Below are 27,988 nucleotides of genomic sequence, written 5' to 3' on the forward strand. Positions count from 1 at the left end.
TGACTCTCAATATCATACCCTCCAAAAGTATTAACAATATGTCATTAACCCTTTTCGGCCTTATCCAAATATAGACCAACCAATTCCTCATCCAGATTCTCTACCTCATCTGACCTGCTTCTTCTCCTCGGACTCGGCCCTGAAACCCAGGTCTATTTCCTTAGTAAGAGACTTGATAAGAAAGTCTGAAAATCTTATTTCACTTTGTATTACCAACCTCAATTCTTGGCACACCAATTTGGTTGTTGCCAAGGTTTACTCGGTCTTCTTGGCATACCTTACATCATCACCCAAAGCACTGATGGTAATGTAGAGCCTTTCGTAAGCCAACCACATCTTACCCAATTCTCTCAATATATTACTTCCAATTATTATATTCCGTTTAAATCCTCTGCAAGAACCGTCGACTCGTTTTCCGAATGCTGGTCAATCACATGGGCACTGGTTGGCTGACTATTTGAGGAATTGATGGGCGTACTCTTTCCTATGACCGTCATAACCTTAAGACCTCAAACGCCTCGTACCTTACCGCCGATAGCTCATTGCAAGCGGATGACCGCGACCGAAGCTAGCCCGAGCTCCCTTGCAAAGAAAACAAAGAAAAGATCGACAGTCCAACCGGCGATTGCCCCTATGAACATTGTAGATCAACAAGCGGTCAAAGACTATTGGTTCTCTTTACCCCTAGAGACCCACTGGCTGGCGGCTAATATCCTTCGCCATCTTCCACCTAACATCGGTAGATTGTCAAACCTTACTCTGTAAATAGGCTAGCCTTTACTCAATCTGATCTGGAAATATGCTTTTTGGTAGGCGATCCGATCCCATCAACCACTACTGCCCGAGAGCACATGCCACTTTGACCAACATCATTCGGCCCTCTCAAGGGACTGTTCAAGCTACATTGACTCCATCAATAAGTTTCCTTCCTGATATTTCATTTGTTCATTTGTTGCACAGTTTGAAATTTACTAAAGCTTATTCATTATAGGCACCGTGCAATTGAATCATGAGGCTCCAACTTTAATCCCCCAGGCTGACACACCAGAACAACTTCCAGCATCACCATATGATGAAGAGTCTTCAATGACTAGTTGGGTAGAGGAACCGACTATGAGGAAAATTCCTCCCCCGACTTCAATCACCCCCACAGTTGATCCTTCCACCGAAGTGGGGTCCCCCTCAGTATGTTCCTAAATTGTCCTTTCATAAATAACTTTTATTTTTTCTCTTTGATTGGAGAACCTTCCCTTAGGCATGTTCTGGATCCGGCGAGGCTGTTGACAAACAGGTTGGTATAGTTTACCAACACATTGAAGACGCTGCTCGGCCGGCTTAACCAGGTCACACCTAATCTAGTGAAGGAGCCTTCTATACACAGAGGACATCTCTTTTTCCAACTCTACGGATCATTCAGGCTTGGGATGAAATGGTAAGTTTAAACTATTTCCCCTGTCTATGCCCTTATCTGCAAACCTCACTATATTTTGCTTATAAGATTTGGAACACAATCCTTCTGGACCAACCCGCTACCATGGTAGCCTATGAAGAGTCAGAAGTTGAAGTATAGGTGCTCTATGGCCCCCCCTTCGTATGGTTCCACTCCTTGCTCCATCCGTCCTCACAGCCGTCCAGGACCAGGTATCAACTCCTTCTTCTATTGTATGCACAAAATACCTTGTTGGAACTTTACTTATATCCTTTATGCTCACAATGCCAAACCGACCTTACGCCCTCAGCCAATATTCCTATCACTACCGAGGCTCAACAGGTGGTGACAAATTGTGCCTCAACTCCTCTCTTCGACCTGGTCAATAAGGTCCTTTACGCCTTGGCTGAGGTCGTACTTGATTTGTTGGTCCATTCCTCTGCCGAACCAAGTGCCACTCCCCTTCTACACCCACTTATGGAGTGGATTCTGGAGGTATAAACCGAGTTATCATTAATTTGGATCCCTCTAGCCAGGCCCTCTCAACCGTCTGCAATTCAATCGGTCCAGATTGAAACATCCATTTCCAAGGCTGATGCGGATCTTAGAAAAGCTCATGATCAACTCGAAGCCTTCTCTACTCCCAATAAACTATGGATAAATATTTTAGCGCCAAAAAAAGAGAATTGGATCGCCTACAACAAGAGTTGGATAGCCTCCGGAGGGATAGGGCCACCCTGGACAGTTGTATTGCCAAAGAGAAGCAACTAATAGATGAGTACCAACATAACCAAACTCAACTAACATGTGAATTGCAAGCTTCAATTCGGTTGTGGCTTGTGCATGAGCATCACGTTGCTCTCCATAACCACCAAACTGCTGAACTTGAGTGTAAATGGTCCAACATCCGGGTTGGACTTGATGTTTTTTTTGTAAAAAGTTGCAGTTAGCTCCTATTTTTGATCTTGTCATATTTTTCCTTAAAAAAACCTAGTCTATTTCATAGGATCTAAGCATTCTAACAACATATCCTAACTGTAGGACTGAACCAGGAATTTAAACTTAACCTATAAATAAAATGTATCTCCTGATAATCTCATTGCACACCCAACCTCCGCCTGATACAACTGCATTTCTTTTCCCTGCCAACACACTAATGTCTTCCCCATACATTCGAGTCCTTAGCAAAAATTGGAAAACTCTTTTCGACCTTTCATGGTTGGACAACATCCTATCGACGGCCATGCGGAAAACCTGATACAAGTACTCAAACATAGGGCGGAGCTAGGACGTTTGGTTCGGGGGGGCAACAGGGAGGGAGCTAGGCCGGATATTTTTAACAAATTTATTCAATTTTATTAAGTTAAATATTTATATTAGAAAGGTATTTTAATAATTATATAAATATATAAAAATATATTTTTTTTTATTACAATTGAAAGTATTTTTTTACAATTCTTGTTTATAGCTTAATCTATTTTCTATTATAGTATAACTAATTGCACATTAATACTAAAATATTTTTAATCTTTATATAAATTATAAATATATCATTACACATAAAATTAATTTATACATAAAATTACAAATAATAAAATATTAAAACTATCTTACATATTTCTACTAATCAATAAAATATTGTCCCGTAAGGGATGGCCTGGTGGTGTAACTTAACATTGAAATCAGCCAAGTACCCAACAAACTTTTTTCCTGTAAAGAATCAGCCTTGGTCGTGAACAAGCCTATGTGGGATTCCAAACCGATACATGATTTGATTTAACACAAATTCAGTTACCTCATTTTGCATCACATTCTTTCATGGTATCGCTTTTACCCATTTAGTAAAGTAATCGGTTGTCACCAGAATAAAACAATGATGTTTGGAAAAAGGTAGGAAAGATATTCCCAATTATGTCAATTGTCCATGCTTTAAAATCCCATGGTTTAATTTTCGTTTGGAGCTCCACAGTCAGTAGGTCGTTTAATGGGCCGTGTTTGTGGCACTCATGAAAGCTTCTTGCAAATCGAATAATCCTTAAAAACCTTTGGCCAGTAAAATCTCATTCGGTGTATGGCCTACCTCATATTCAAACCTACACAACGGGCTCGACATACACCACCATGCACCTCTTCCATAAAAGTTACTGACTCCTCAGGACCTAAGCATCTTAGCAATACATCGCCGATGGTTCTTATATACAAAACTCCTTCTACCAACTAAAACTGGAGTGCTTTCAGATGTACTCTGAAACGTAACACCAAATTCAGTTCCTCCAAATAAGCTTTTATTTCTATTCTCCAATCATCAGATTCATTCGAATTTGATTCAATATGAAGGATAGATCTACTGAATACCTGTTTATAAGCATTTTGAGCCATGTTATTACTATGCCGATTTTCCGACCTTGGGATATGCTCGATGACCACTTTTGAAATTTGAAAAAACAAATGATGCATAATAGGGGTATGTTGCAAGAGTACCGACCTAACACCTTATTCACCATCAATTTCGAATCCCCTTGTATAACAACTGAGTGCACTCATTTCTTCATCATCGCTTCCAAACTAAGGATTAAAGCCTCATATTCTGCCAAATTATGAGTCATCGCTTCCTGTTGTAACTTCAACCTGATTTTTTCTGAGTTAGGTCCCCCTACAACAGAACTCCGGCTCCCGACCTCTAGATAGAACTGGATCTATCAAAGAACATGTGTCATAGTTGCATACCAACATAAGTTGACAACTTTCTGACTCTTCTTGCATGCTCCCCGAAAACTCAGCCAGAAAATTGGCCACCGTTTGTCTCTTCACAACCTTAATAGGCATATATGTTAATGGAAATAGAGCTAGTTTAATAGCCCATTTAATTAATGTCCCCTATATATTAGGTCTGTGCAGAATTAATTTTATTAAATCTATTTTGGAAATGACCTTTGTCTCCCAAAACAGTATGTAGTATTCTAGTTTGGCGCATGCAAATACTAGTGAGCAGCACATCTTTTCTAGCATGCTATAATACAATTCGGGCCCAGCAAGGGGTTTTTTGAGATAATAAATTGATCTTTTCTTACCGTCTACCCAATCCCATGCTAAGAGACAACTTATAACATAATGGGTATTCGCCAAATACATTTTGAATGGTCAATCTCCTCGATGAGGCACAAGTACGGGGGGTTCCACAAGCGCTTTCTTTATAGATTCCAAAGATTTATGTTGCTTTGGTCTCCAAGCGAATTCAGATGTTTATGTTTTCAGCAATTTTGAAATGGGTTTCATCTTTCTTGCGGAATTTGAAATGAATATTCTTAAAAAATAACTTTCTCAGCACACTCTGTACCTTCTTAATAATTTTAGGTGGTCGGATCGCCAGAACTGCTTTAGCCTTATTCACATCAACCTCAATTCCTCTTTCATGCACCAAAAATCCAAGAAAGTTTCGTGTTGAAACACCAAAAGCACATTTAATTGGATTCATCTTCATATTATATCTTTTCATTCGAATGAATGCCTCTTCCAACTCGGCCAAATGAGTTTCAAATTCAACCAATTTAACTACCACATCATTGATTTAAACCTCCACAAAAGAATTACCAATAAGATCATGAAACATAGCATTCATGACTCTTTGGTAGGTTGCTCTAGCATTTGTCAAACTGAATGGCATCACAGTAGATTCATAGATACCCAAGGCCCTGGGACATCTGAAGGATGTTTTACGGATATCCTCTTCATTGAGGAATATCTTATTATGCCCAATATATCCATCTGTGAGACTAAGAATTTGATGTCCAACAGCCGAATCAATTAGCATGTCGGCCATTGGCATGACATATTCATCTTTGGAAGTTGCTAGGTTCAAATACCTAAAATCAATACATATTCCGATCTTACCATTTTTTTGGTAATGGGCACAATGTTTGCCAACCATTCGGCATAACGGCATGAGCAAATGAACCCCACTTGGAGCAACTTCTCAATTTCTTCTTTGATTTGAGGCATCAACTCAGGACTCACCCGTCAAGGTGGTTGCTTATAGGGTTTGAATCCATCCTTAATTGGCAACCTATACTCAATAATATTTCTTTCCAACCCTGGCATCTCCAGTAATCCCATGCCAGATAATCCACACGTTCCCGAAGTAACACCACTAATTCTTTTTTTTTTTTTTTTGTCTTAGAGACAACAAACCACCCACTTAGATAGCTTTTGTGGTCTTGTTTGGTCCTAAATTATACTCTCTTAGTGGATCTTGAGGCGAAAAAGATGGTTCCAATCTCAAACATATTTTCCCGCTGACATTTTCCTTCTCACCTTGCAAACCTCGATAGTGCATCTCAAAGTTTGCAGCCTATTTAATAGTTGTCTAAAATAAGACTGACTAATTAGAATACTGCATTCACTGATTCTTGTGTCAACCATTGGAATTACTAACAATGATGATATATTGGTTTTCAATGAGCTACCAAGTTTAAATTATGTTCCTTTATAAGAACATATACTCCTGACTGGTGAGCTTACAACTTTGCCATGTGCACTCATTTAACTAAACCATCTATAAGATTGGCAGAACATGCCCCAAATAAAGCATAGATTCTTTAATTGCTTCCAATGACCTGAGATTGGCAGAACATGCCCCAAATAAAGCATAGATTCTTTAATTGCTTCCAATGACCAAAAAGGGTTTGCGTTGGCTTCCATCTTGAGGACCTGGTTGCCCTAAAAAAATATTAATTGTTAATGTAGGGATGACGATACACATTCTAAGGCATGAATCCAATCTTTCCCTAGAAGCAATGAATAAGTGGTGTTTGTATCCACTATAACGAAAATGGTAGATATTGCTTTCAGCCCCACTTCGATTGGTGCTACCATTTCTTCTGGCTTGGTTGGTTGTCTAGTAAAGATAGTCATCTCAATATCCACCAGAGCTAAATCAGACATTCACCTGCTAACTTCTTAAGGGTTTTTAAAGGCCCAACATTGAAGATTGTCCTATTGTCAATGAGGACCATGTCGAATGGTTTGCCACAAGTGTGAGAACTGATGTAAAAAAGGCTTGAGATGATGAACTACCCCTTCCAGAATGGAAAAGAACACCATCAAAGGTGGAGCATCCGACTGTAGGTCGGGGAAAGTTATTGCTGCCCATTCATATTTTTCTAAACTTTTTCAGTAAGACGAGCCCAAATTGGTTCTTACATAAAACAATATATTCCTATCATTTTTACTTGGAAATGATATTGACTTTGTTACTGACCCTTCATGAGAGATCCAATTTCTTCCAATCAAAAGGAACCAAATGACACTTCTTGCTTCTCTAAAAATTTTCCAAAGTTGCATCTATGCTAATTTGGCAAAAAAATTGATATCGGAGGCATTAGGTCTTCTTGCGTGGTGTTTCTAAATTCTCATGGACCTTTTTGAACGAAGCTCTGATCTATATCAGTATCAATGGAAAACTCAAAGTTGGATTGTATTCATACAACATGATCTTTCCCATTGGCAGCCCACTTCAAGTTTGGTCGCCTACCTTGCATGGAAGCATATATACATTTGGCATTAAAAATTTGAATACGACTCATACTTGGGAACTGAAGGTCCATGTTTATTGGTATTGGCTTTATGTTCTGACTCCATCTCTCATTGGTTATGTGTGGATTTCGCATCGGTCTACCCCGAATCAAGGGTCGGTTCTTAGCTTCCACCCCATAAGTCCCATCTTAGTGGTCCTATTTTTGTACTATTTGAGCTTCATGGATCTTGAGTTTTTCATCTTGACCCTTCTAGACAACCTATTGCACGAACCTGTTCTTCAGTTTTCTACCCAACTGAGTAGATATAGCAGGCATTATTACATTTGAAAAAAGTTGTTGCTCCACTCTCAATGTGATGTATTTGACTCGGCCCTCTCTAATGTCACTTGTATTTCCTTCTGAAAATGTGTGCAGTTATTTATGTTATAAGTAAATGAATAATGCCACTTACAATAAGGTCTGCCTTTGATCTTCTTCTTGGTTGTTAATCACTGACCCTTAGGAATTCGGATGTGGCTATCCGTCAGTAATATATCCAAAATCTCATCCGGCTTAGAGGTATCAAAAGTTGGTTGATCTTTGTTCTTTTTTGTTCTTGGGATAGACTTTAACTTAGGACAACTATGGCTTTCCTTTTACTATTTCGGCTACCATTTATTTGATATCCATCTCTTGATCCACGTTTTCCAGGTATGGTTCCATATCCATATTGTCCATTTGTTGCACTACGCTTTGCCTGAAGTTTTGGCTATTTTCATTAAACAAGGATTCTAACCGACCTGCCTTAGAAGCTAACCTTGCTAGATCTTTGATATCATGGGTGGTGAGAGCCTCTTGTAGACGTGTGTGCATGTTCTTGACCATCAGGTTGGTCATCTTCTTCTCATCGATCATAGTCGGGCATCTTCCCTTTAAGAACCAAATCCACTAGACAAAATGGGATGCGCTTTCTATAGGCATATACCTAGTCTCAAAACAATTAAAGATACAGTTGGAATAGGATTAAAGAACCTATCATAAAAAACTAATTCTAATCCTTCCCACGTTTGAATTTGCTCATGTGGTAGATTGGAAAACTAAGAAAATGGTGTCCCGGTCAAGGACAAACCAAAAAACTTCAATTAATGGTATGGGTTGTTACAGACCTCACTTAACTGGGTAGTGAACTGACCTACATGCTCAATGGTGGTAGAACCATCCTCCCTTGAGAACACATGGAATTCAAGGGGTCTATAATTCCTTAGGAAGGATGCTCATTGATGATCCTTTCTGGAGATAGTCTTTCGTTGATGTGCTGGTTAGCCATTTGAGTATTTATGCCAAAATGTACTCTTAACACACGTGCGCCTTCTTCGGGATCAACCCTGAGTGGTGGGAGGTCAGGAATAGGTATAGAGTCGTGGGCTTGTCCTTCTCATACTTCTTCTTGTGGATAATTGAAGGGATGACATTAGGTCTTCCTCGAAGTAGGATATTGTTAGGATAAGTGAGAGGGATTATTCTCATATCCATCATACGGAACTTGGAATAGTGCTATCCACGTATGATGGACCAACAAAATTTGCTTGAAGTCGAGAAATGAACATTCTTGGAGGTGTAGGGACAGATTGCAGTATGACTCTTGACATAACTTGATCGAGCATGTTTTGCATCAGGTTTTGTTGCTCCCGAAACATAGTTTGCACAATTGCTATTTGTTGATTGTTCATTTGTTGAACATATGCTAACCATTCGGTTGGTACTTGAGCTTCTTCTCATGTAGTTAGGACAGTCGCTACAGCTGGCATAGAAACTCCGACGGACATACAAGAGGTCTGGGACTGAGAGCTTGTCATATGGATCCTTCCGATGATTAGGCCGGATTGAGTCATATGAAATTTTCTTCAGACGTAGGATCAACAATATTGGCTACCTCCCACTATGGTCGCCAATTTGTTGAGGAGGGAGTTTCAACAAATTAATAACAAAATTAAAAAAAAAATTGTAGTTAAGATTGGAAACTTCTAAGCACAAGACTTAATTATATTAAAAGATTAAATAAAAAAATAGAAATATGAAATGATAATCCCCAATGGAGCTTTCTTGAAATTTTTTTCAATTGAAGACATTTGATCCTTTCTTGTTGAAGCCCTTATATAAAAACATTCAAACTGTTCTAAGTTGTTCATCAATCGGTTACCCAGATCGTGTGCCTAACTGACGGTAGTTCCACACTTCATACCCCATACTGCTATATCGACAGTTAAAACTGACCGCTCGACTCCTAACTCTTTGCCAGTTTCTGATGAATCATACTTCCTCCACGTTCACGTCCCTTAGTCCCGACCAATATGTACCTAACGAGACAATTGTTTGAAAGAACCAATAAGTTGGTCTTCTGAATGGCCAATCAGTTGGTCTTATGAATGGCCCAACATCCATTCAGACTCCTGGGCCCACTACCAGGCCTGATTTGGCTCAATATCTTGGACCAAAATTCTAGTTTCAAATTTCTATGCTCAACAATACTTAAATCATATTATTTTTTAATCTTTATACTAAATAAATAGCATAATTTTTTGGCCATACGAATATTATAAATTATTTGATATATTTATATATTGTATGTTAATAAATATATATTAGAAAAATAATTAATATAGTTATTAAGGTACTAAAATATTATCTCCGTCCCAACTCAAAGTACTATTTTTACAATTTTTATATGTCTCACTAAAAAATATCTATGTTCTATTTTAGTAAAAGTCATCATACACTAAAATCAAAATACATTTATTATACTTGAACTACAAATATACCATTGCACATATAATTACTTTATACATAAAATCAAAGGATAAAAAATATTAGAATCCCTTACACACTTTTACTAACAAATAAAATACTAGTATTAATATTTAATCTACCACAAAATTTTAAAGAGGTACATTGAGTAGAATAGAGGGAGTAACTATTACTAATATATATTGATCATAATTTTTTAAACATAAAATGATTTCATAAATGACCAAATTTTCCACACAAATTAAATTTTAATATTTAATGTATCCTAAAATATAAATTTATTGATTTAATATGAATCTCATTAAACTATGAATACTTAAATCAATTCTATGGGGAAATCTCTCAAGAAATGGGGAATTTTACATAGTTACAATCATTGTAAGTTACTATCATTCTCTATGAGGATGTCTGTATCAATCCTCAATGCGCACAAGTTTATTTCTTGTAAATTAAAATTAGCGGATATGATTTTAAATGTTTGATTTTTTTCTATAAGGCATTTATGTTCATTCTATAATATTTTTCTTTTATGTGACACGAAATAATGCGTTTTCTATGGAGCGGAATAGCTTTTATTTTGTGAACTTTTTTTAATTTGCCTTGCAATGTTTCAAGTTACAGTGATTATATGTTAGCACAAACTGTTTATCATTTCTTGCAAAATTCCTTCATTTGTATTTTTATATGCATAATTATTTTCTCAATGATTTATTATTATTATTGTTACGCATGAAATTTAGAATTAGGTTAAAAAGCCCAAGGGAAAAAAGAAAAATGGGCCTAACGATTGAGGTGATCGAACTGGTCGAGGGGCACCGCGGGGAACTCAGGTGAAAGTAGATATATTTCTAAGGAAATAGCGGGTCGGAAGGTCTTCAGGTCGGGAGGTCCATAGGGCGGAAGGTCCGCAGGTCGGAAGGTCCTCAGGTCGGGAGGTCCGCAGGTCGGAAAGTCCGCAGGTCGGAAGGTCCGTAGTTTGGAAAGTCCGCGGGTCGGTTGATCTATAAGTCGGGAGGTTTGCGGCTGGACCAAACAAGTCGGATGGTCTATAAGTCGGGAGGTTTGCGGCTGGACCAACAAGTCGGATGGTCTATAAGTCGGGAGGTTTGCGGCTGGACCAAACAAGTCGGGTGGTTTGCAAGTCGGGAGGTTTGTGGCTGGACCAAACAAGTCAGGTTGTCTACAAGTCGGGAGGTTTGCAGTCGGACCAACAGGGCGGAAGAGTTGCATTTGGGCCAAAAGGGCGGAAGGTCTGCGGTCGGTCCAAAGAGTCGGATACTGTTGAGAGTAAGTGAGAATGATACTTCGGTCGGTTGAGGGCACGTGTCAGCAGGAGAAGGGTTAGCAGACGGTCAAAAAAAAGGCGTTGTAACTGTTCGGGCGACGGTTTCCAGTACCATTTTTTAAGAGTATTTAATGATTAAAATTTGCAACTGGCGATGGATCTTCAATAAACTTCAACAAAAGCAAAGTCAGATTCGGGGATCACCACTTTAAATTTCCAGTATTTTTCCAGTTAATTTTCTTATGTACCATACAGTGTTTAGAGATTCCTAATCTCAGGCACTAATTAATCAAATTTAAGGATATTTCCATATCTTTGAATTTTACTTTTTGTTTGTTGAGAAAATACTTCAACAACTTGGCGACCACAGTGGGAGAAAGGCAAGATTGCTGATCCCGTATTATCAGAGAATTTCATACGACTGAGGTCTGGCCGAATTATCAGAAAGATCGATATGGCAGGCTTACAACCTCAATCATCATCAGCACCGGTGGGAGAAAATATTTCACCACCTGTCATGCCAAATTCAGGGGAGATTCCCCAACCACCTACCGATTGGTTGTCTTATGTTCAACAAATGAACAATCAGCAAACTTCGGTTATGCAGAACATGTTGCGGGAGCAACAAAATCTTATGCAGAACATGTTAGATCAAGCATTATCAAGGGTTACTCTTCAACCCACCCAGACGCCGCCAGGGGTGTCACCATCAAGAATGTAAGCAAATTTTGCAGGGCCATCATATGTGGACAACACATTTCCAAGCGCCACAACGTTCAACCGAACAGATAGGGGAAAAACTCCTCTAACTTTTCCAAATAATATTCCTTTGGGGCCAAGGGTTGAGAATGTGCAGCCGAACATTACAAGGGAGGAAAGGCCAGGGGGACATGTGCAAGATCCTATTTTTATTCCTGTGCAAAATCCCATTGATATTCCTGATCATCAACATCTTCGTTTGGGTGATGAAATTACTCATGTATTGAGGGTTCATTTTGGTCTAAATCCTCAGATGGCCAACCGACCTGCTTATCAAACACCTTTTCCAGAAAGGATTATTAATGAATATCCTCTCCCAAGGAATTACAGGCCACCAGATTTTCATGCTTTTTCTGGAGAGGATGGATCCTCTACTATAGAGCATGTGGGGCGTTTCACAGCACAGTTAGGGGAAATTTGTAACAATCCTTTTTACAAGTTACAACTGTTTGGATTGTCTCTAACGAGGACAACTTTTTCCTGGTTTGTAAGTCTGCCACCTGGGCAAATACAAACTTGGGAAGGTTTGGAGATGGCATTTCATGCCAGATTTTTCAATCCCTTGCCAATGGCCTCTTTGACTGATTTATTGGAAATGAAACAATATCCAGAAGAGTCAGCTTCACAGTTTATTGAAAGGGTGCGATTGATGAAAGGACGATGTCCTACAATAATCAATGAAAAAGAGATGACCGACTTAGTGGTCCGAAATATGTATGGTCGCCTAAGAGATGCGCTCACTGCACATGATGTCGAGGATTGGCAAGTCTCGCATCCAAGGCTGGACGTTTAGAATCTCTTTTCAGGGAAAGGGATAAGAATTTCAGGCGTAATAAAGGTCAACATATGACTAGTATGGAAACAGAGTCATACGACTTTGATTATGATCAAACAGAAGAGATGACGGCCGAAATAATTTCAGGGAAACCTTATGTATGCTCTAAGTTAAAGCCAGCACCAGGAACTGAAGCTAAAGGGCAACCGACCTTTGACAATTCAAAGGCTGATGAGATATTTGATATTTTGCTAACTGATGGTCAAATTCGAATTCCAAAGGGGCAGAGGTTGGCTACTAAGGAAGAAATCAAAAGGAGACCATACTGTAAGTGGCATAACTCCTTCACACATAATACAAGTTAATGCACTCATTTTTGAAATGAGATCCAAAAGGCTATTAAGGCAGGTCGGCTCAAATACATTACTTTGGGTGTGGAGCAACAACCATTTCCAAAACTAACCACAACAATGGTTAATATACAAGCAAGTTCTAGAACTGAAAAAGGGAATTCATCAAAAAGTGGCCGACCAGAGGAGAAACTCAAGGTCTGTGAAAAAACAGTGGCTGAAAAATGGGACAACCAAGACGGTTCTTTTAATGTAGAATTAAAGGAGCAAGCGTTGGTCCGCGACCACCCGACTAGGAGGACGGGTTCGGTCAGAAGCAAATGGACTCGAAATAAGAAACCTTTACCAATTGATGTGGATCCTCGCTTCCCAGGCATGAATCGTACTCAGATTCGGAATGCCAAACGCAGGTACGTTGCGAGATACAGAGACAAGGTCGCTTCCTCGAGGCAATCAAGTACGCAAGGCACTAACAACTCTTAAGAATGAGGTCGGTACATACAGGGCGCCTCATCAAAGCAACCGAACGACAGCCGAGGCACTGCCAAGTATATTGAAAGAGGTCGGTCCATCAGGTTCGTTTCGTTTGAGCAGCTAAATGAAGCAGAAGAAGGTCGGCCCATTGAGGTCACCCTGTCAAAGCAGCCGACCAGCATACGAGACACTGCTAAATACAATGAGGGAGGTCGGTCCATGCAAAGAAAGGGTAAAGGCTTGTCTGATGAAAGAGTTGAGGGTTTCAGATGTCAGTATTGTGAGAAGGTTAACATTAACCCATCACTGGAGGAATTTCATTTGGAATCTCTGACGATTCAACCTGAAATTGAAACCAATGATGAAATTCCAGAAACCGTGTCAAGGTCTGTTAAATCTCGACTAGGGCCACGTATCCCCTGCCGAATGACAGAAATTAATTGGGTAGAGGAAAAACCTTTGTGGGCAAGTCTGGCGGATGATTTTATAAAGGAACCAGAATGGGCAAAGATTTCAGATTTTGATTTTCAGTCAGAGGTTCCTCCAATAGTCTTCCCTCCCATCCCAGAAGGCATGGCGTCTCATTTGAAGCCTCTGTACTTTAATGTTCATATTTGTGGGAAACCAATCACAAAGGTTTTCATAGATAATGGGGCCTTCTTCAATGTAATGCCATTAAAGACTCTCAAGAAGTTAGGAAAAGGAATTCACGATCTATCTCCTGTGGATTTTGAGATGACTAGCTTTACAAGGCAACCGATCAGACCAGAGGGCATGTTGGTCGCCTCAATTGAAGTCGGTCCGAAGAAGATTTCTTCTGTTTTCTTTGTGGTGGACGCAGACACTACATATTCAATTTTATTAGGACGAGATTGGATTCATGCATCTAAATGTGTGCCATCCACACTGCATCAACAATTAATGTTTTGGGAAGGCAATCAGGTCTTCAAAATGGAAGCAAATGACAATCCATTCGGAGCCTCAGAACAAGTTCAAGAATCAGTTTTTTATTCTGGTCATGTACCTCCAATGTATCAGTTTTTTATGGCTAATGAGTACCCAAAGAAGGGTTTTAAATTCATTATCCAGAATTCAATGCTCTTTTAAAGAACAGTTGTACTATATGGCTCTTGAGTATGCCAGACCTACTTTTTATAGTATATTTTTATAGAGGGTGCAGATTTACAAGATTGTAGTTTACTTATTAATTAGTATTATTTAGACCAGCTTTTGAAAAAAGTAGAAAAAATAAAAAAGATACATGATGTTCATTTCCAAGAAGATAAACAATTTCGTTGGCCTGATCTATTAGAGAAAACAGAGCCAACTTTTTCAGCACAAGATCATTTACTGGATTTCAACTTAGGAACCGATCTGGTTCCAAAAATAATCAGGATGAGTGGTTATTTGTCTGAAGAGCAACAAAAATTGATGCTCGAGGTTATAAGAAACAATATTGATTGTTTAGGATGGGATTATTCAGAAATGCCCGGTTTAGAACGAAGTCTGGTAGAACATCGATTACCCATTAAGAAGGATTTCAAGCCTTGTAAGCAATCTCCAAGACGTATGAGTCCTGACTTGATGTCTCAGATCAAAGAAGAGATTCAGAAGCTTCTTAAAGTGGGTTTCATCCGACCTTGCCGTTATGCGGATTGGTTGGCCAATATTGTGCCAGTGGTTAAGAAGAATGGGAAGATCAAGATATGCATCGATTTTAGAGACCTTAATATGGCCACTCCTAAAGATGAGTATGTGATGCCTATGGCCGACATGTTAATTGACTCAGCAGCAGGGCACAAAATTCTCAGTTTAATGGATGGTTATGCAGGATCTAACCAAATCTTTTTAGCAGAGGAAGACATTCACAAGACGGCATTTAGATGTACAGGAGCATTAGGTATTTATGAGTGGACAATTATGCCTTTTGGTTTGAAGAATGCTGGGGCGACTTATCAGAGAGCCATTAACTCAATTTTTCATGATCTCATTGGTAAGTCTATGGAAGTATATATTGATGATGTTATTGTCAAATCTTCTAGTTTTGAGGAACATTTGAGGGATCTTAAAGATGTTTTCAGTCGGATGAAGAAGTACAAATTGAAAATGAACTCGACTAAGTGTGCTTTTGTTATATCAGCCGGGAGTTTTTTGGGGTTCTTGGTTCATGAAAGGGGCATTGAGATCGATGCTAATAAAACCAAGGCAATTCTCGCCAGCCGACCGCCCAAGACGGTTAAGGAAATTCAAAGCCTGTTGGAAAAGGTAAATTATCTCAGGCGGTTCATTTCCAATGTTGCTGGCAAGGTCAGACCAATCGCTAAATTATTGAAGGCAGGAGGAAGCGCCTTTGAATGGGGACCAGACCAACAGATAGCTCTAGAGGCTAGAAAGCAAGCATTGGCTCAGCCACCTGTGTTGATGCCTCCCAAGGAAGCTCGACCCCTCAAACTTTATTTGGCAAATACCTATGAAGTGGTCAGTTGCTTGCTAGCTCAAGATGGAGATGATGGAAAGGAAAGGGCAATTTATTATTTGAGCAAGACTCTCACAGGACCAGAATCAAATTATACGATGCTGGAGAAGATGTGTTATTCACTGGTGTTCGCGTGCACCAAACTTGAATATTATATGTTGCCCAGAAGAGTTGAGGTTATTTGAAAGATTGATCTCATCAAGTTAATTTTGCAAAGACCTACGATGCATGGCAGACTTATGAAATGAGCCATTAAATTGGCCCCTTTCGATTTGTATCATTCTTCTTTGAGGGCGATCAAAGGCCAAGCAATGGCAGATTTTTTGGCAGACTTTGCAAGTCGTGAGGAGCAACCGACTGGGTGTATATCTTATGTAAACACCCGAAATTGGTTAATATTTTTTTATGGTTCTACCTCAGGAAACAAATCAGGTGCAGGTGTCTTGTTGGAAGGACCAGAGAGTCAAAGAGTCAATTTGCAGTTGCAATTAGAAGCCATGACCCATAATTCAGCAGAGTACGAGGCTTTAATCTTGGGATTTGAGGCTTTGATAGCCAGAAAGGTTCAGTCGGTTATTATAAAAAGGGATTCTCAATTGGTGATTAACCAGGTAAACAAACAGTATGTTTGCAATTATCCCCACCTACGCAGATACGGGGATTTGGTAGGTCGGTTGTTATCAAAGATCTCCGAAGTGATAATTGAGTTCGTCCCTAGAAAGGAGAATCAATTTGCAGATGATTTAGCTCAAAAAGCTTGTAAGGGAATCCTAAAAGATATATTTGCAGAAGTCGGCCCTGAGACAGAAACAGGAACCGACTGGAGGACAGAACTTGTCATGTATTTACAAGACCCAAGAGCAAATGTACCGATTGGAATTCGACTGAAAGCTCTGCGATTCCAATTGGTAGAAGGAGTGCTATATAAAAGAACATTCAAGGGATTGCTCTTGAAATGTTTGGGGCCCAAGCAAGCTTTGGAGGTGATGACAGAAGTGCACAGTGGAATATGTGGAGCTCATCGGGCAGGCCTGAATATAAGATGGGCTATTCATCGTTTAGGTTTCTTTTGGCCAAAGATTTTTTAAGACTGCATACAATTTGCCAAGGGCTGCCAAGAATGTTAGAGGCATGGGCAGTTAATTCATTTACTAGTCACGGAATTGCAAGCTATGGTAAAACCATGGCCTTTTAAGTCTTGGGCTATGGATATCATTGGTAAAATTCATCCTCCCTCATCCAAGAATCATTGTTTTATTCTGGTTGCAACAGATTATTTCACCAAATGGGTGGAGGCGGTTGCTTTGAAAAATGTGGATCAGAAGGAGGTGTGCTGAATCAGATCATATATAGATATGGTATACCTCACTCAGTAACAACCGACCAAGGTCTGGTCTTTACTGGGGAGAAGTTTTTAAGCTTCTTGGCAGAGTTTGGTATTCGTCTGAATCATTCTTCGCCTTATTACCCCCAAGCCAATGGGCAGGCAGAAGCAGCTAACAAGATTATTATTGGAATTATCAAGAAAACGATTGAAGGGAACCCAAGGAAATGGCATCTGTTGTTATCTCGAGCCTTATGGGCACATAGGAATAACAGAAGTTCTGCCACAGGGTTTTCACCATATCAACTCACCTTTGGACAAGATGCTGTGTTGCCAGCCGAGGTGCAGGTCTCATCTGGACGCACAAGCTTTACCAATGATGAATTTACTGAGGAATACCAACAACTGATGCTGCAACAATTGGAAAGTCTGGATGTCAACCGACTTCATGCAATTGATCAAATTGTAAAGCAGAATGAGATCAGGGCCAAGACTTATGAAAAACAAATCTTTTACAAAACATTCAAAGAAGGATATTTGGTCTGGAAGACTATTCTTCCAACATATAAGAAGATTGATCAATTAGGAAAGTGGTCCCCGAATTGGGAGGGACCATTCATAATTGAAAAGGAGATCGGAAATGGTGCCTTTATTATTATAAATCAAGAAGGTAAAAGAGTACACGACTGTATTAATGCTAGATATCTGAAGAGGTATTTTCCTGCCTTTTCAGATAACAAGAAAGCATGAAACAATAAGTTTATTCAGAACCCGTTGGCCACGGGTTCGAACCTAACAAGGGTTCATTCATTATCAGATGTTGATTCGTGCAGAGGATTACTTTCTCCTGAGTCAGAATCGTCATTCCAGTGATTAGGGATTAGTTCTGGCTCTTCATCAATAAGGTCCTCTAAGCTAGGTCGGTACTTCTCCCATTGGTCCTGCATCTTCTCAAGATCATAGTCGGTCCGAACTTTTATGTCTGTCACAGCTTGGCGCTCACGATCAACAAGAGTGCGTAATCTTGAAAAGACTACGCGTTGATTGAAGAAGGTATGATCCCAGCCGAGGTCTGGGAGTATAGCTGTCACATGGTTTTCAATCAAATCCATGTGATGATCAATGTCGGGAAGACGATATTGAATATCCCGAAGAGTTTCATATCCTTCTAGTACAATTTCCATCAGGTGAATAACATGATGGATGGTCTTTCTGCCTCGTTGGGAAAATCTGAATTTGAAATCTAATTGTTTGAGGATGCATAGCAGGTCTTCGGCATGACCTCCAACTGGATGATTACCCACAAAAAAAGGTTGGATAATACATTGCCAATTGTTTACAGGAACATGAGGACGATGATGTGGCATTTTAATACTTGTTGGTAGGCGTGTTCAAGGTTGATTTTTGGGTAAACGCTGATTTGTTGATTTGTAAGGATTGCAAGTATTTATAAGGGTGATGAATTGATTGGTTCCCCGGGGGGTTGAGACTTGGAAAGTGATCCTTAACATTAGGACAAAAAATATTATTTACTAAGTCAAAGTTTCCAAAAAGTTTACAGAAGAGATCCTAAAACAAGCTTAATCTGGGACCATTTATCTTCGGTCCTGGAAAGTCGCCTGTTATTGGCAGCCGACTGATATTGCCTTATGAGTTGGGATCGGGCATGAATCTGTAATTCCTAGTCCAGGTCGGCTGCATTGGTCTTGTACCGATCAATCAGGCATTGCTCGTCGTTGATATGGCCTTCCAGGATAGACCTTTCTTGATGGAGCGCCCTCAGTTCGGCTTCCTTTTGTTGGATTGATCCCTCTATTTGTGCCTTGGCATTATTCAGGCCTTCTAATCGGCCAATTTCCTGTTGAATGGATTCCTTGGTTTTGGTCAAGGAAGCCTCCAGACTTATTCGATCCAAATCAGGCAAGGGTGTCTCAGTCGTCAAAACTTGAGCGAACAAAACTTCATTTCGGAGTTCTGATAGTTGCTCCATCAACTGGTGAAGAATGGAGGTAGCAGCCGACTCTGAAGACATGTGAAAAAGAGACCACCAATGGCTTGAAGGAGGCTGTCAAGCAAGTCTGATCCCAGGTCAGGGAAAGGTTGGTCAACAGCCTGTGTAATTATAGTTCGGATGTCCGTCGGAATGGGGACAGCCGACAAGAGGGCTAGGTCAGAACATCCCTAGAGGAAAGGATGTTTATTTCAGACTGAATGGAGCATAAATGTCATGAATCAATTGTGAAGGTTGTACGTACCTCTGCACGGATGGTGGTCACTAAAGGTGCCAAAATAGCCATAAGTCTGGAAGGCTGGGCGGTTGGTACTGCAATGGCTGACTCGTCGGCGGCTTCAAGTGGACGTTGTGGTATGGATCTGGGCCCCTGAGTGATGAAGATATAGTGTGTTAAAGATCATGTTAATACTAGTTTGTAGTTTGGAAGAAGGAATCTCGAGTTTACCAGATTAACAAAGGTCTCTGATTCAGATGAGGGAATCTCTTGTAACTCCTGTAAGAGTCCCCTCGGTTGAACAGGCATAGGTTCGTCTGCCTGTCCGTCCGCTTCTGGAAGAGGGTCTGCTGCCCTCGGGTCTGCTACCCTTGGTTCGGCTACCTCTAGGACGGCTGCCCTCACATCGGCTGCTCCTTGGTCGGGCGATTCTGGGGCGGCCGCATCTGGTTCGTCCGGAGCAATTTGAATGGCCACATCAGGGACATTTCTATCTTTTGAAGCGACCACATCAGAGGCATCTGTAGTGGAGGCGGATGCAGGTGTGGCCATTGGCACCATAGGAGGCAGAGATGGGTCCGAAGTGACATAAGGTAATTTACCCATCTCTGAAGCAATCGCCTCACTCGGGGATGAGACCCTTGTTGTTGCCCGTTCGGCGGATGAAGGTATTTTCTTTGAGGCCCGGCGTTTGGTTGGGGGTTCAGGTTCGTAGAGTTGGTCGGCTGGTGGCTCTGTTGCTTTAGTTGATCTGGAAGCAGGTTGGGCGGTCACTATGGCTGAAGTCAGACCTGAATATAAAAATAAAGATTAATACCATAGTAAGGAAATGATCGAGTTAAGTTGAGAATATGAGATTATACCTGGACGAGGTCGGGTCTTTATAGTGGCCCGACCTGATGGGCGGTTGATTAAGGTCGGTTGATTGTCTCCAGATGGGGGAATAGCTTGAGTCTGAGAGGCTCTTGTTTTTCTTTTTGGAGTGCCCGACCCAGTGCCCTGAGTAATTATTTTCCTTCGACATTAGTTAGTGGGGTCGTCCCTAATATCAGCGCAGGTTGAGGAAGAAGGATGCCCAACAGGTGATCCTTGTCAATAGCAATTAGGGCCCAGGTGACCGACCACCATTCGCGAAAGGTTTCGATTGAAGCTGGAAAAGTTTTGAAAGAGATATAGAAGTTGGAAGTTATGTAATTAGTGAGCTGGGATACGTACGGGGCAATCAAATCAGGAACGGCTCTCCCATCTGGGCTTTGAATTATTAAATGTGGATGAGCAATGGGACCAGGTAAGCCTTGTTGGCATCCGAATTGACGTGCCAAAAATTGAGGCTGGTAGCTGAAGGTATAAAAAACTTTGGGACCTTTCTTATCAATTTTCTTACTAGTAAATAAGGACCTGGGCTTAATAGCAACATCCCAAGAAAAAGAGAAAGTGGATGTGGAAGTGGGTCTGGTTCGGACAAAGGTGAGGATACAGGGAATGGCCAAAACAGGCCGGATGCATAACCAATATACCTTCTATGATGTAGAAATGGGTGTCATTTCGATTATCAGCAAGAATGGCAGTTATGATCGGATCAGATGCTTGGAGGTTATTACGACCTAAGCAAAGTCAGTTAAGGGCTACTCCAAGAGACTTCTCAAGTGTGGGGACAATGGGAGGATGACCGAGTTGGAAAACGTCGGGAAAATAGAGACAGAACCATAGTTCTAGGAACCAAAAAGGACCCGACGCAGTAGTGTCTAATTTTTTACCATCCTTTTCTGTAAGGCGGGTGCTAACCCTAGATAATCCTTCAAAAAGATTGGCAAGAAAAAGAGTGCCCAAAGAGAATAAACGACCAGCAGAGGTCTCGTCTGCTCCTTTTTTATCATTTAAAAATTTGTCCAGCCCCATTCCTTCAAATCCGTCAGAGACCAGCCCAAATGGTCTGCATTAGGCTCTTGCCCATCTAGGGCACCCATTACAGAGTCTTCCCCTACGATTGGCAGATGAGCGATCATGGCCACATCCATGAGTGTGGGGCCGATGGGGGCTGTAGGAAGCAAGAAGGTGCACACCTCAGGGTGCCAGAACGCTGCCATTGCTAAAAGAACTCTTTCGTGCAAGTGGCATGGGAGTGTAGATAGACGTATGACCTGGTCAACCTGTTGAGCTTTCCATTGACCCTGGAAATGTTCTGCTAGTCTTTGGTACCGGGTGCGGTATGGATCCTTGGGGTCTGTCAAATGAGTTTTGATGTTGTCATGGAGGCGGACTGCATTGTAGTTAGGATTGTTGACAACTAGTAGGTTTCGAGCTTCCAAGACTTCTCTCATTCGGTTGGAGTCTTCAGAAGTTGTGCAATAGTGACGAATGGTTGGTGTTAGCATTTTCGTCGACACAAGAGTGGTTTCAGGGATTGATCCATCGAAGGGGAGTGCAGGGATGTATTGATTCGCCATGGTTTGGAGTTGCAGAAATTGTGATTAACAGGAGTAGTTTTGAAGAGACGGGGAGTGTTGCAAAGAAAAAACTGATTGCAGTTGCAAAGGCAATTCCTCAGAGGGGTTGTGGTTTATGAACTTCCAAATGGCGATTGAGAAATGGCGTTTGAAAGTCCATTGGCGGCGGGCAAGTTGTTACACATGAAATTTAGAATTAGGTTAAAAAGCGCAAGGGAAAAAAGAAAAATGGGCCTAACGATTGAGGTGATCGAATTGGTCGAGGGGCACCGCGGGGAACTCAGGTGAAAGTAGATATATTTCTTAAAAAATAGCGGGTCGGAAGGTCTTCAGGTCGGGAGGTCCGTAGGGCAGAAGGTCCGCAGGTCGGAAGGTCCTCAGGTCGGGAGGTCCGCAGGTCGGAAGGTCCGCAGGTCGGAATATCCGCAGGTCGAAAGGTCCGCAGGTCGGAAAGTCCGCAGGTCGGAAGGTCCGCAGGTCGGAAGGTCCGTAGTTCGGAAAGTCCGCGGGTCGGTTGGTCTATAAGTCGGGAGGTTTGCGGCTGGACCAAACAAGTCGGATGGTCTATAAGTCGGGAGGTTTGCGGCTGGACCAACAAGTCGGATGGTCTGTAAGTCGGGAGGTTTGCGGCTAGACCAAACAAATCGGGTGGTTTGCAAGTCGGGAGGTTTGCGGCTGGAACAAACAAGTTGGGTGGTCTGCAAGTCGGGAGGTTTGCAGTTGGACCAACAGGGCGGAAGAGTTGTGTTTGGGCCAAAAGGGCGGAAGGTCTGCGGTCGGTCCAAAGAGTCGGATATTGTTGAGAGTAAGTGAAAATGATACTTCGGTCGGTTGAGGGCACGTGCCAGCAGGAGAAGGGTTAGTAGACGGTTGAAAAAGAGGCGTTGTAACCGTTCGGGCGACGGTTTCCAGTACCATTTCTGAAGAGTATTTAAGGATTAAAATTTGCAACTGGCGATGGATCTTCAATCAACTTCAACAAAAACAATGTCAGATTCGGGGATCACCACTTTAAATTTCCAGCATTTTTCCAGTTAATTTTCTTATGTACCGTACAATATTTAGAGATTTCTAATCTCAGGCACTAATTAATCAAATTTAAGGATATTTCCATATCTTTGAATTTTACTTTTTGTTTGTTGAAAAAATACATCAACAATTATTATTTTTTTTACATGCATATGATTAGCACCAATCTTCGTAATTTTTTTTTACATAAATTTTTGTAGACAAACTAGTTAAGTGGATTGATTCTAAATGAATTGGAAAAACTCTCAGCTTGAAAATTTGTGAGAAAATCTATTCATTGGTTTACTTGAATTTTCTAACTCCTATCTCTATTTTGGAGACATATTGTGGTTGAAATCCTCATTGGGGCAAAAGATTTTGTTTTCCAAAATGGTCAGTGTGTAGTATTATTATTATTATTATTATTTATTATTTCTCTAATATTTCCAAAGAACTTACTATATATATGCTACATGAAGAGCTTCAGTACTGCTCCACTAGTAAGATCTGAAATTGGATTTGATATTATAGAACCTTCTGCTTCTAAGAAAACTTGATAGTTTGTTTAAATATATCGATATCCAATAATATCTCAAAAAAATTGGTTTTATGCAGTCCATGATTGATTTGGTGATTTTTTTGAACTAATATTTGATAATATTCTAATGTAATATTGATAAAAAGTGTTACATATATTTTATTTCTTTGTTATTTCACCAACTCTCTTTTTCTGTAATTGGATCTAATGATTATCTTCAATTTTATCTGATGGATTATTATTTTAGACACTTCAATCCAAATTATAAGTGAAATTTGGAATTCCTCTCTATAAGTTCATATATTATATTATTTTTCTTTATTTTTTTAGGATCCTTCAGGGATCCTAAACCCTCCCGCTGTGGAAGCATTCCTGTTTCACTTGGGAAATTGAACAAGCTTTCAAGTTTGTGAGTGATGCAATTAATTGAGATTGGGTCGTGGGCATTTGTCCTTGAGTAAGTTCAGTTTTTTATTTTTATATTTTTTGTAGTGGTCCCTGCAGCTTAATTGTAATTGGCCAGCGATCAAACTGGTTTTGCTAAGCCACAATTTTGTATAAGTCTGATTCACTTCATCATAGAAGAGAAAACTTACAAGATAATGTGTGTATAATACTCCTCTGAAGCATAAATAACTCATAGAACTTATTCTTCCCCGATTTTATATCCAAACAACTTACAAGACTCGAGAGTATTATAGGCCTACCGCTGATACAATAGTTTTTACGCCTTCAGTTTTTGCAACTTACATGTTGAATGTTTTGCTTCTGTATTCATAATCGAACCTGCTTGTGGAAACCTTAAATTTTACCATCTTGCAAATCAAAATAATGCCTTGGAAGGTTTGTATCCCCACCTTTTACTCTTTTTGCAAAAGGCTTCACTGTATGCCTAAGATTCCTTGAAATTTAAAATTTATGCAATTTTCTGTGCAAATTATGTTGTATGACTATGATAGTGTGTGATAGTACGATTGACTGTGATTTTGTTTTTAGGTTGTTCATCTATCCTAATATGTCATTAATAAGTCTTTTATGGCCAGTTATTTGCTTACAATCCTAAGAAGAACATTCTTGAGATGAGGGTTGTCATGGTAGAAAATAAAGATATCCATGCCGAACTATTTACTTGGATGAATTAATCTAAGGCAAGCACGCTTAACTCTAGAATTACTCTAGGGCAAACACGCTTAACTCTTGAATATAATTTAACTTCTCATGCATGTCAGGATTGAAGACTCGTCCCACAGGTCAATGCAAGTCCTTCCAGTGCTTCTATCCTCACTCACGCGGACTATGGAAAACTTTTCAAGTGGTCACCCATGCTCAAATTACTCTAGGACAAACACACTTAACTCTAGAGTTATTTCAGTAGGGTTCTCGAAAAGGAATGTGCACATTGTTGATATGAGTAGTCTATTCAATCCACTTAACCTGTATTGATTATTGGATAGCCTAATACTGGCTCATCAACATACGGGAGTTGGCTAAGCAACGAACCAACTTCGTGGGTATCAAAATTACTCAGCCATATTACCTTTATATCTATTTACTCTATAAAATTTGAACTGTGAGAGAGAATTCTCGCTCAACATTGGGATGTCTATAAATACCCAAGTGCCCAGTCATTTTCCACTTTATCGGCACAGTAAATTCTTCTATAAGCTTTAGAAATCGTGAATTTTATGACCTTTAAAATTAAAAAATCCAAGCTTATTCCATGGATTTTAGGTCGATTTAAGGTAAAATTCAAACTTATCATATGTTAATTAATACATCGATGCCCTAACATACTTCGATTCCATCTCTAATAGCATGGGCTTAGAGATTTTAAATTCTCACCCTTCTTCACATCGAATCTCTAGTGAACCTTTGTTCGCTTCATTATGAGAAGAGGGATAGAGCTCAAAATAGCATAACAATGATAGCTTTATTCTATTTTATTGATTATTTGTTCAATTTTGTGTTGATAATGTAGGTTCAAGTTTGTTAATTGTGCTATGTTCTGAGAATCTGTTTGTCAAAGAAAGGCCTACGCTATTAGCTCTGTAACGATAGATCCAATCAGGATATTAGTTATGAAAACTTTAAGGAGGGATTTTGAGAAATTGTATAAGAAAATCAAAAAGATAGTGTAGAAAATCTTGTCAACTAATAGAAGGAAGCCAGTGTTCACTAAACTTGGCGGAGAATTGATTGAGGCACTAAAACGGCCCGACTGTGTATAGTTACACCCAAAATATTTTCCTTATCCATGAAGTTCAATTGAACCAATAGATTCAAAATCTAGATGAAGAAAAAGGAGAATGAAGAAGAAAAAATAGTGCAGACGATGTAAATTAGCATGGATGATAACCAACCACGAAATTATTCTCAAACCTAAAATCAAAACTATAGGCTAAATCCCATTGCAAATGATAGGAAACGATGGACCGATGGAATATCTCCAAAGACCCAATTTGAGACTCTGAATGCGAGAAAATCACTCCATAATACTATAAAATTATAAAAGTAAAATTTGATTCAAGATGTAAATTGTCTTATTACAATGATAGGCAATGACCTTTTATAAAGGTTCTTGAGGAAAATAGAATGAAACAATTAATAAATGAAATAAACCAAAAGCTAAGTCTAACTATAAGGAAATATTTAAATAAGAAAACAAATAATAAGTAAAGCTCTAAATATGAAATTATACTATGAAAACTTATAATAAAAAGGAAGTCTATGTTAAGAGAACTTCTAAAAGTTTCCATAAGTGATGATTCTATTGATAAGCTTTCATAATTAGTATTTCTCTTGATAATCTTCAATATTTATGATTCTTTTGATATTCTTTCATATTAGTTATTCCCTTTATAATCTTCCACAATTAGCAATTCTCTTGCTTTTTCAATTCCAATTGTTGTAAGTCTCATTGGAGTAGTGTGTGGTGAGAGCTAAGTGGTCTCCAAGCATCATCCTTAAATTGATTATTCATGAAAAATCATCAGGTCCAAAAGTGATGAGTTCAGCTTCAAGTGATGGGTCCCATTGGCATTTGAATCATTGGAACGTCCGCGTTATTCTCACATTCTTGAAAAGATTTCTTGTTCTCCCGAATAAAAGATATCATCAACTACATCAAAAAGAATTAAGTAAATATTAAAGGTAGCATAAACTCGGTACTCACTTGGGAGTTCACGTTTATATGCATTGTTGTTAATGCATTCCAATACTCGAAATGGCCCATTGTCATGGGGAGTAAGCTTTGACTTTAGTAATTTTGAAAAATTTTTCTTCCTTAAGTGTAGCCAAACCGAATCTCCTGACTCGAATACTACCTTCTTGCTCCCACGGTTAGCTTATTTCGTGTAATAGTCAACTGCCTTTCGTAGGTTATCCCGAATTTGTGAATGGAGTTATCGGACAAATTCAGCCTTTTTCCTGCTATGAAAACTAACATACTCATGCATAGCAATGGCATAAGATCAAGAGTAGTTAATGGGTTTAAACCATAAAAAACCTCAAATGGGTAGAGGAGTATACAAACCATTTGAATGAACAATAGACTTCGAAGAAAGGCATATTGTACACCAAAAAATTGCGGCTTTAATTTCAACTTTCTTTTGTGGCAAAAAAAATTGTTCCAGCAACAGATTAAGTGTTTTCTTCCTACCAAAGTGTCCCATCAAACCTCAAGATGACTTCCCCAAATAAAAAATTCTCTCAAAATAGCATTTAGGCATGCACAATTTATTTTCTTGCAGCAAATATCCATCATGTACATGATACTTTTCAAATTAATGTGAATTACATTTAGAAAATATATCATAGAAATTAGGATCAGTTGCATATAATTCTTTCAAATATGAAAAACCCAATAGTTGAGACACCAATGTGGTAACAAGTGCATAAATACGTGACAATGCATCCACAACGATGTTTTTCTTACTTTTTTTGTATTTAACAACATAGGGAAATGTTTCAGTGAAGGAGATCCATTGGATGTGTCTCGTACTCAACTTATTTTAAGATTCAATATGCTTGACAAATTCATGATCTGTGTACACAACAAACTCATCGAGGAATGCACCTTTTTTGCATCATGTAGCTTCTCACTGAAAAATACAACGGATCTCTTTTTTTGAGAGAGGATGGCACCAATACCTACATCAGAAGCATCGTAATCAAATTCAAACAATTTAGAGAAATCAGGCAAAGCAAATGCGGGTGCACATGTAAGTTTCAATTTCAAAGTATCGAAAGTATTTTGTTGTTTACTTCCTCACTTAAACTTATCCTATTTTTTGGTAATTGCAGTTAAGGGTGTTGCAATCATGCTGAAGTGCTGCATAAATCGACAGTAGAAACTTTTAAGACCATGTAAACTACATATAATATACTCTTGTAGGTGTGGGCCACTATTGGATGGTTGTAACCTTCGCAGAATTTACGCATACTCTATCTTTTCCTACAATAAAACCCAAATAATGCATTGCCGACACAAAAGTTGCATTTTTTTAAGTTAGCATACAACTTTTCAGCCTGTAAAACATCCAAAACAACTTGTAAATATAAAATATGTGCTTCGATCG

General features: G+C 39.5%; 1 protein-coding gene across 4 annotated transcripts; it reads left to right on the forward strand.

Annotated features, from left to right (window-relative positions):
• Positions 1-225: 225 nt before the first annotated feature.
• LOC127260658 (uncharacterized) lies at positions 226-27,909 on the forward strand. Of its 4 annotated transcripts, XR_007840770.1 has the most exons (6): positions 226-739; positions 814-1,185; positions 1,256-1,432; positions 1,499-1,641; positions 27,505-27,631; positions 27,714-27,909. XR_007840770.1 is itself a non-coding variant. In XM_051288499.1 (3 exons), exons 1-3 carry the CDS (start codon positions 1,545-1,547, stop codon positions 2,198-2,200), a joined length of 483 nt encoding a protein of 160 aa, XP_051144456.1. In that variant the 5' UTR covers positions 1,439-1,544; the 3' UTR covers positions 2,201-2,521. The 4 variants fall into 4 exon arrangements, 1 of the variants encoding a protein (XP_051144456.1); XR_007840769.1 differs by lacking the exons at positions 27,505-27,631; positions 27,714-27,909 and adding an exon at positions 1,740-2,524 and having other exon boundaries at positions 234-739; positions 1,542-1,641; XR_007840768.1 differs by lacking the exons at positions 27,505-27,631; positions 27,714-27,909 and adding an exon at positions 1,740-2,520 and having other exon boundaries at positions 342-739.
• The last annotated feature ends 79 nt before the right edge of the window (positions 27,910-27,988 follow it).

The sequence above is a fragment of the Andrographis paniculata genome, unplaced genomic scaffold (assembly GCF_009805555.1).
Source record: "Andrographis paniculata isolate CXL003 unplaced genomic scaffold, ASM980555v1 Contig62END, whole genome shotgun sequence".
NCBI classification, from domain to species: Eukaryota; Viridiplantae; Streptophyta; class Magnoliopsida; order Lamiales; family Acanthaceae; genus Andrographis; species Andrographis paniculata.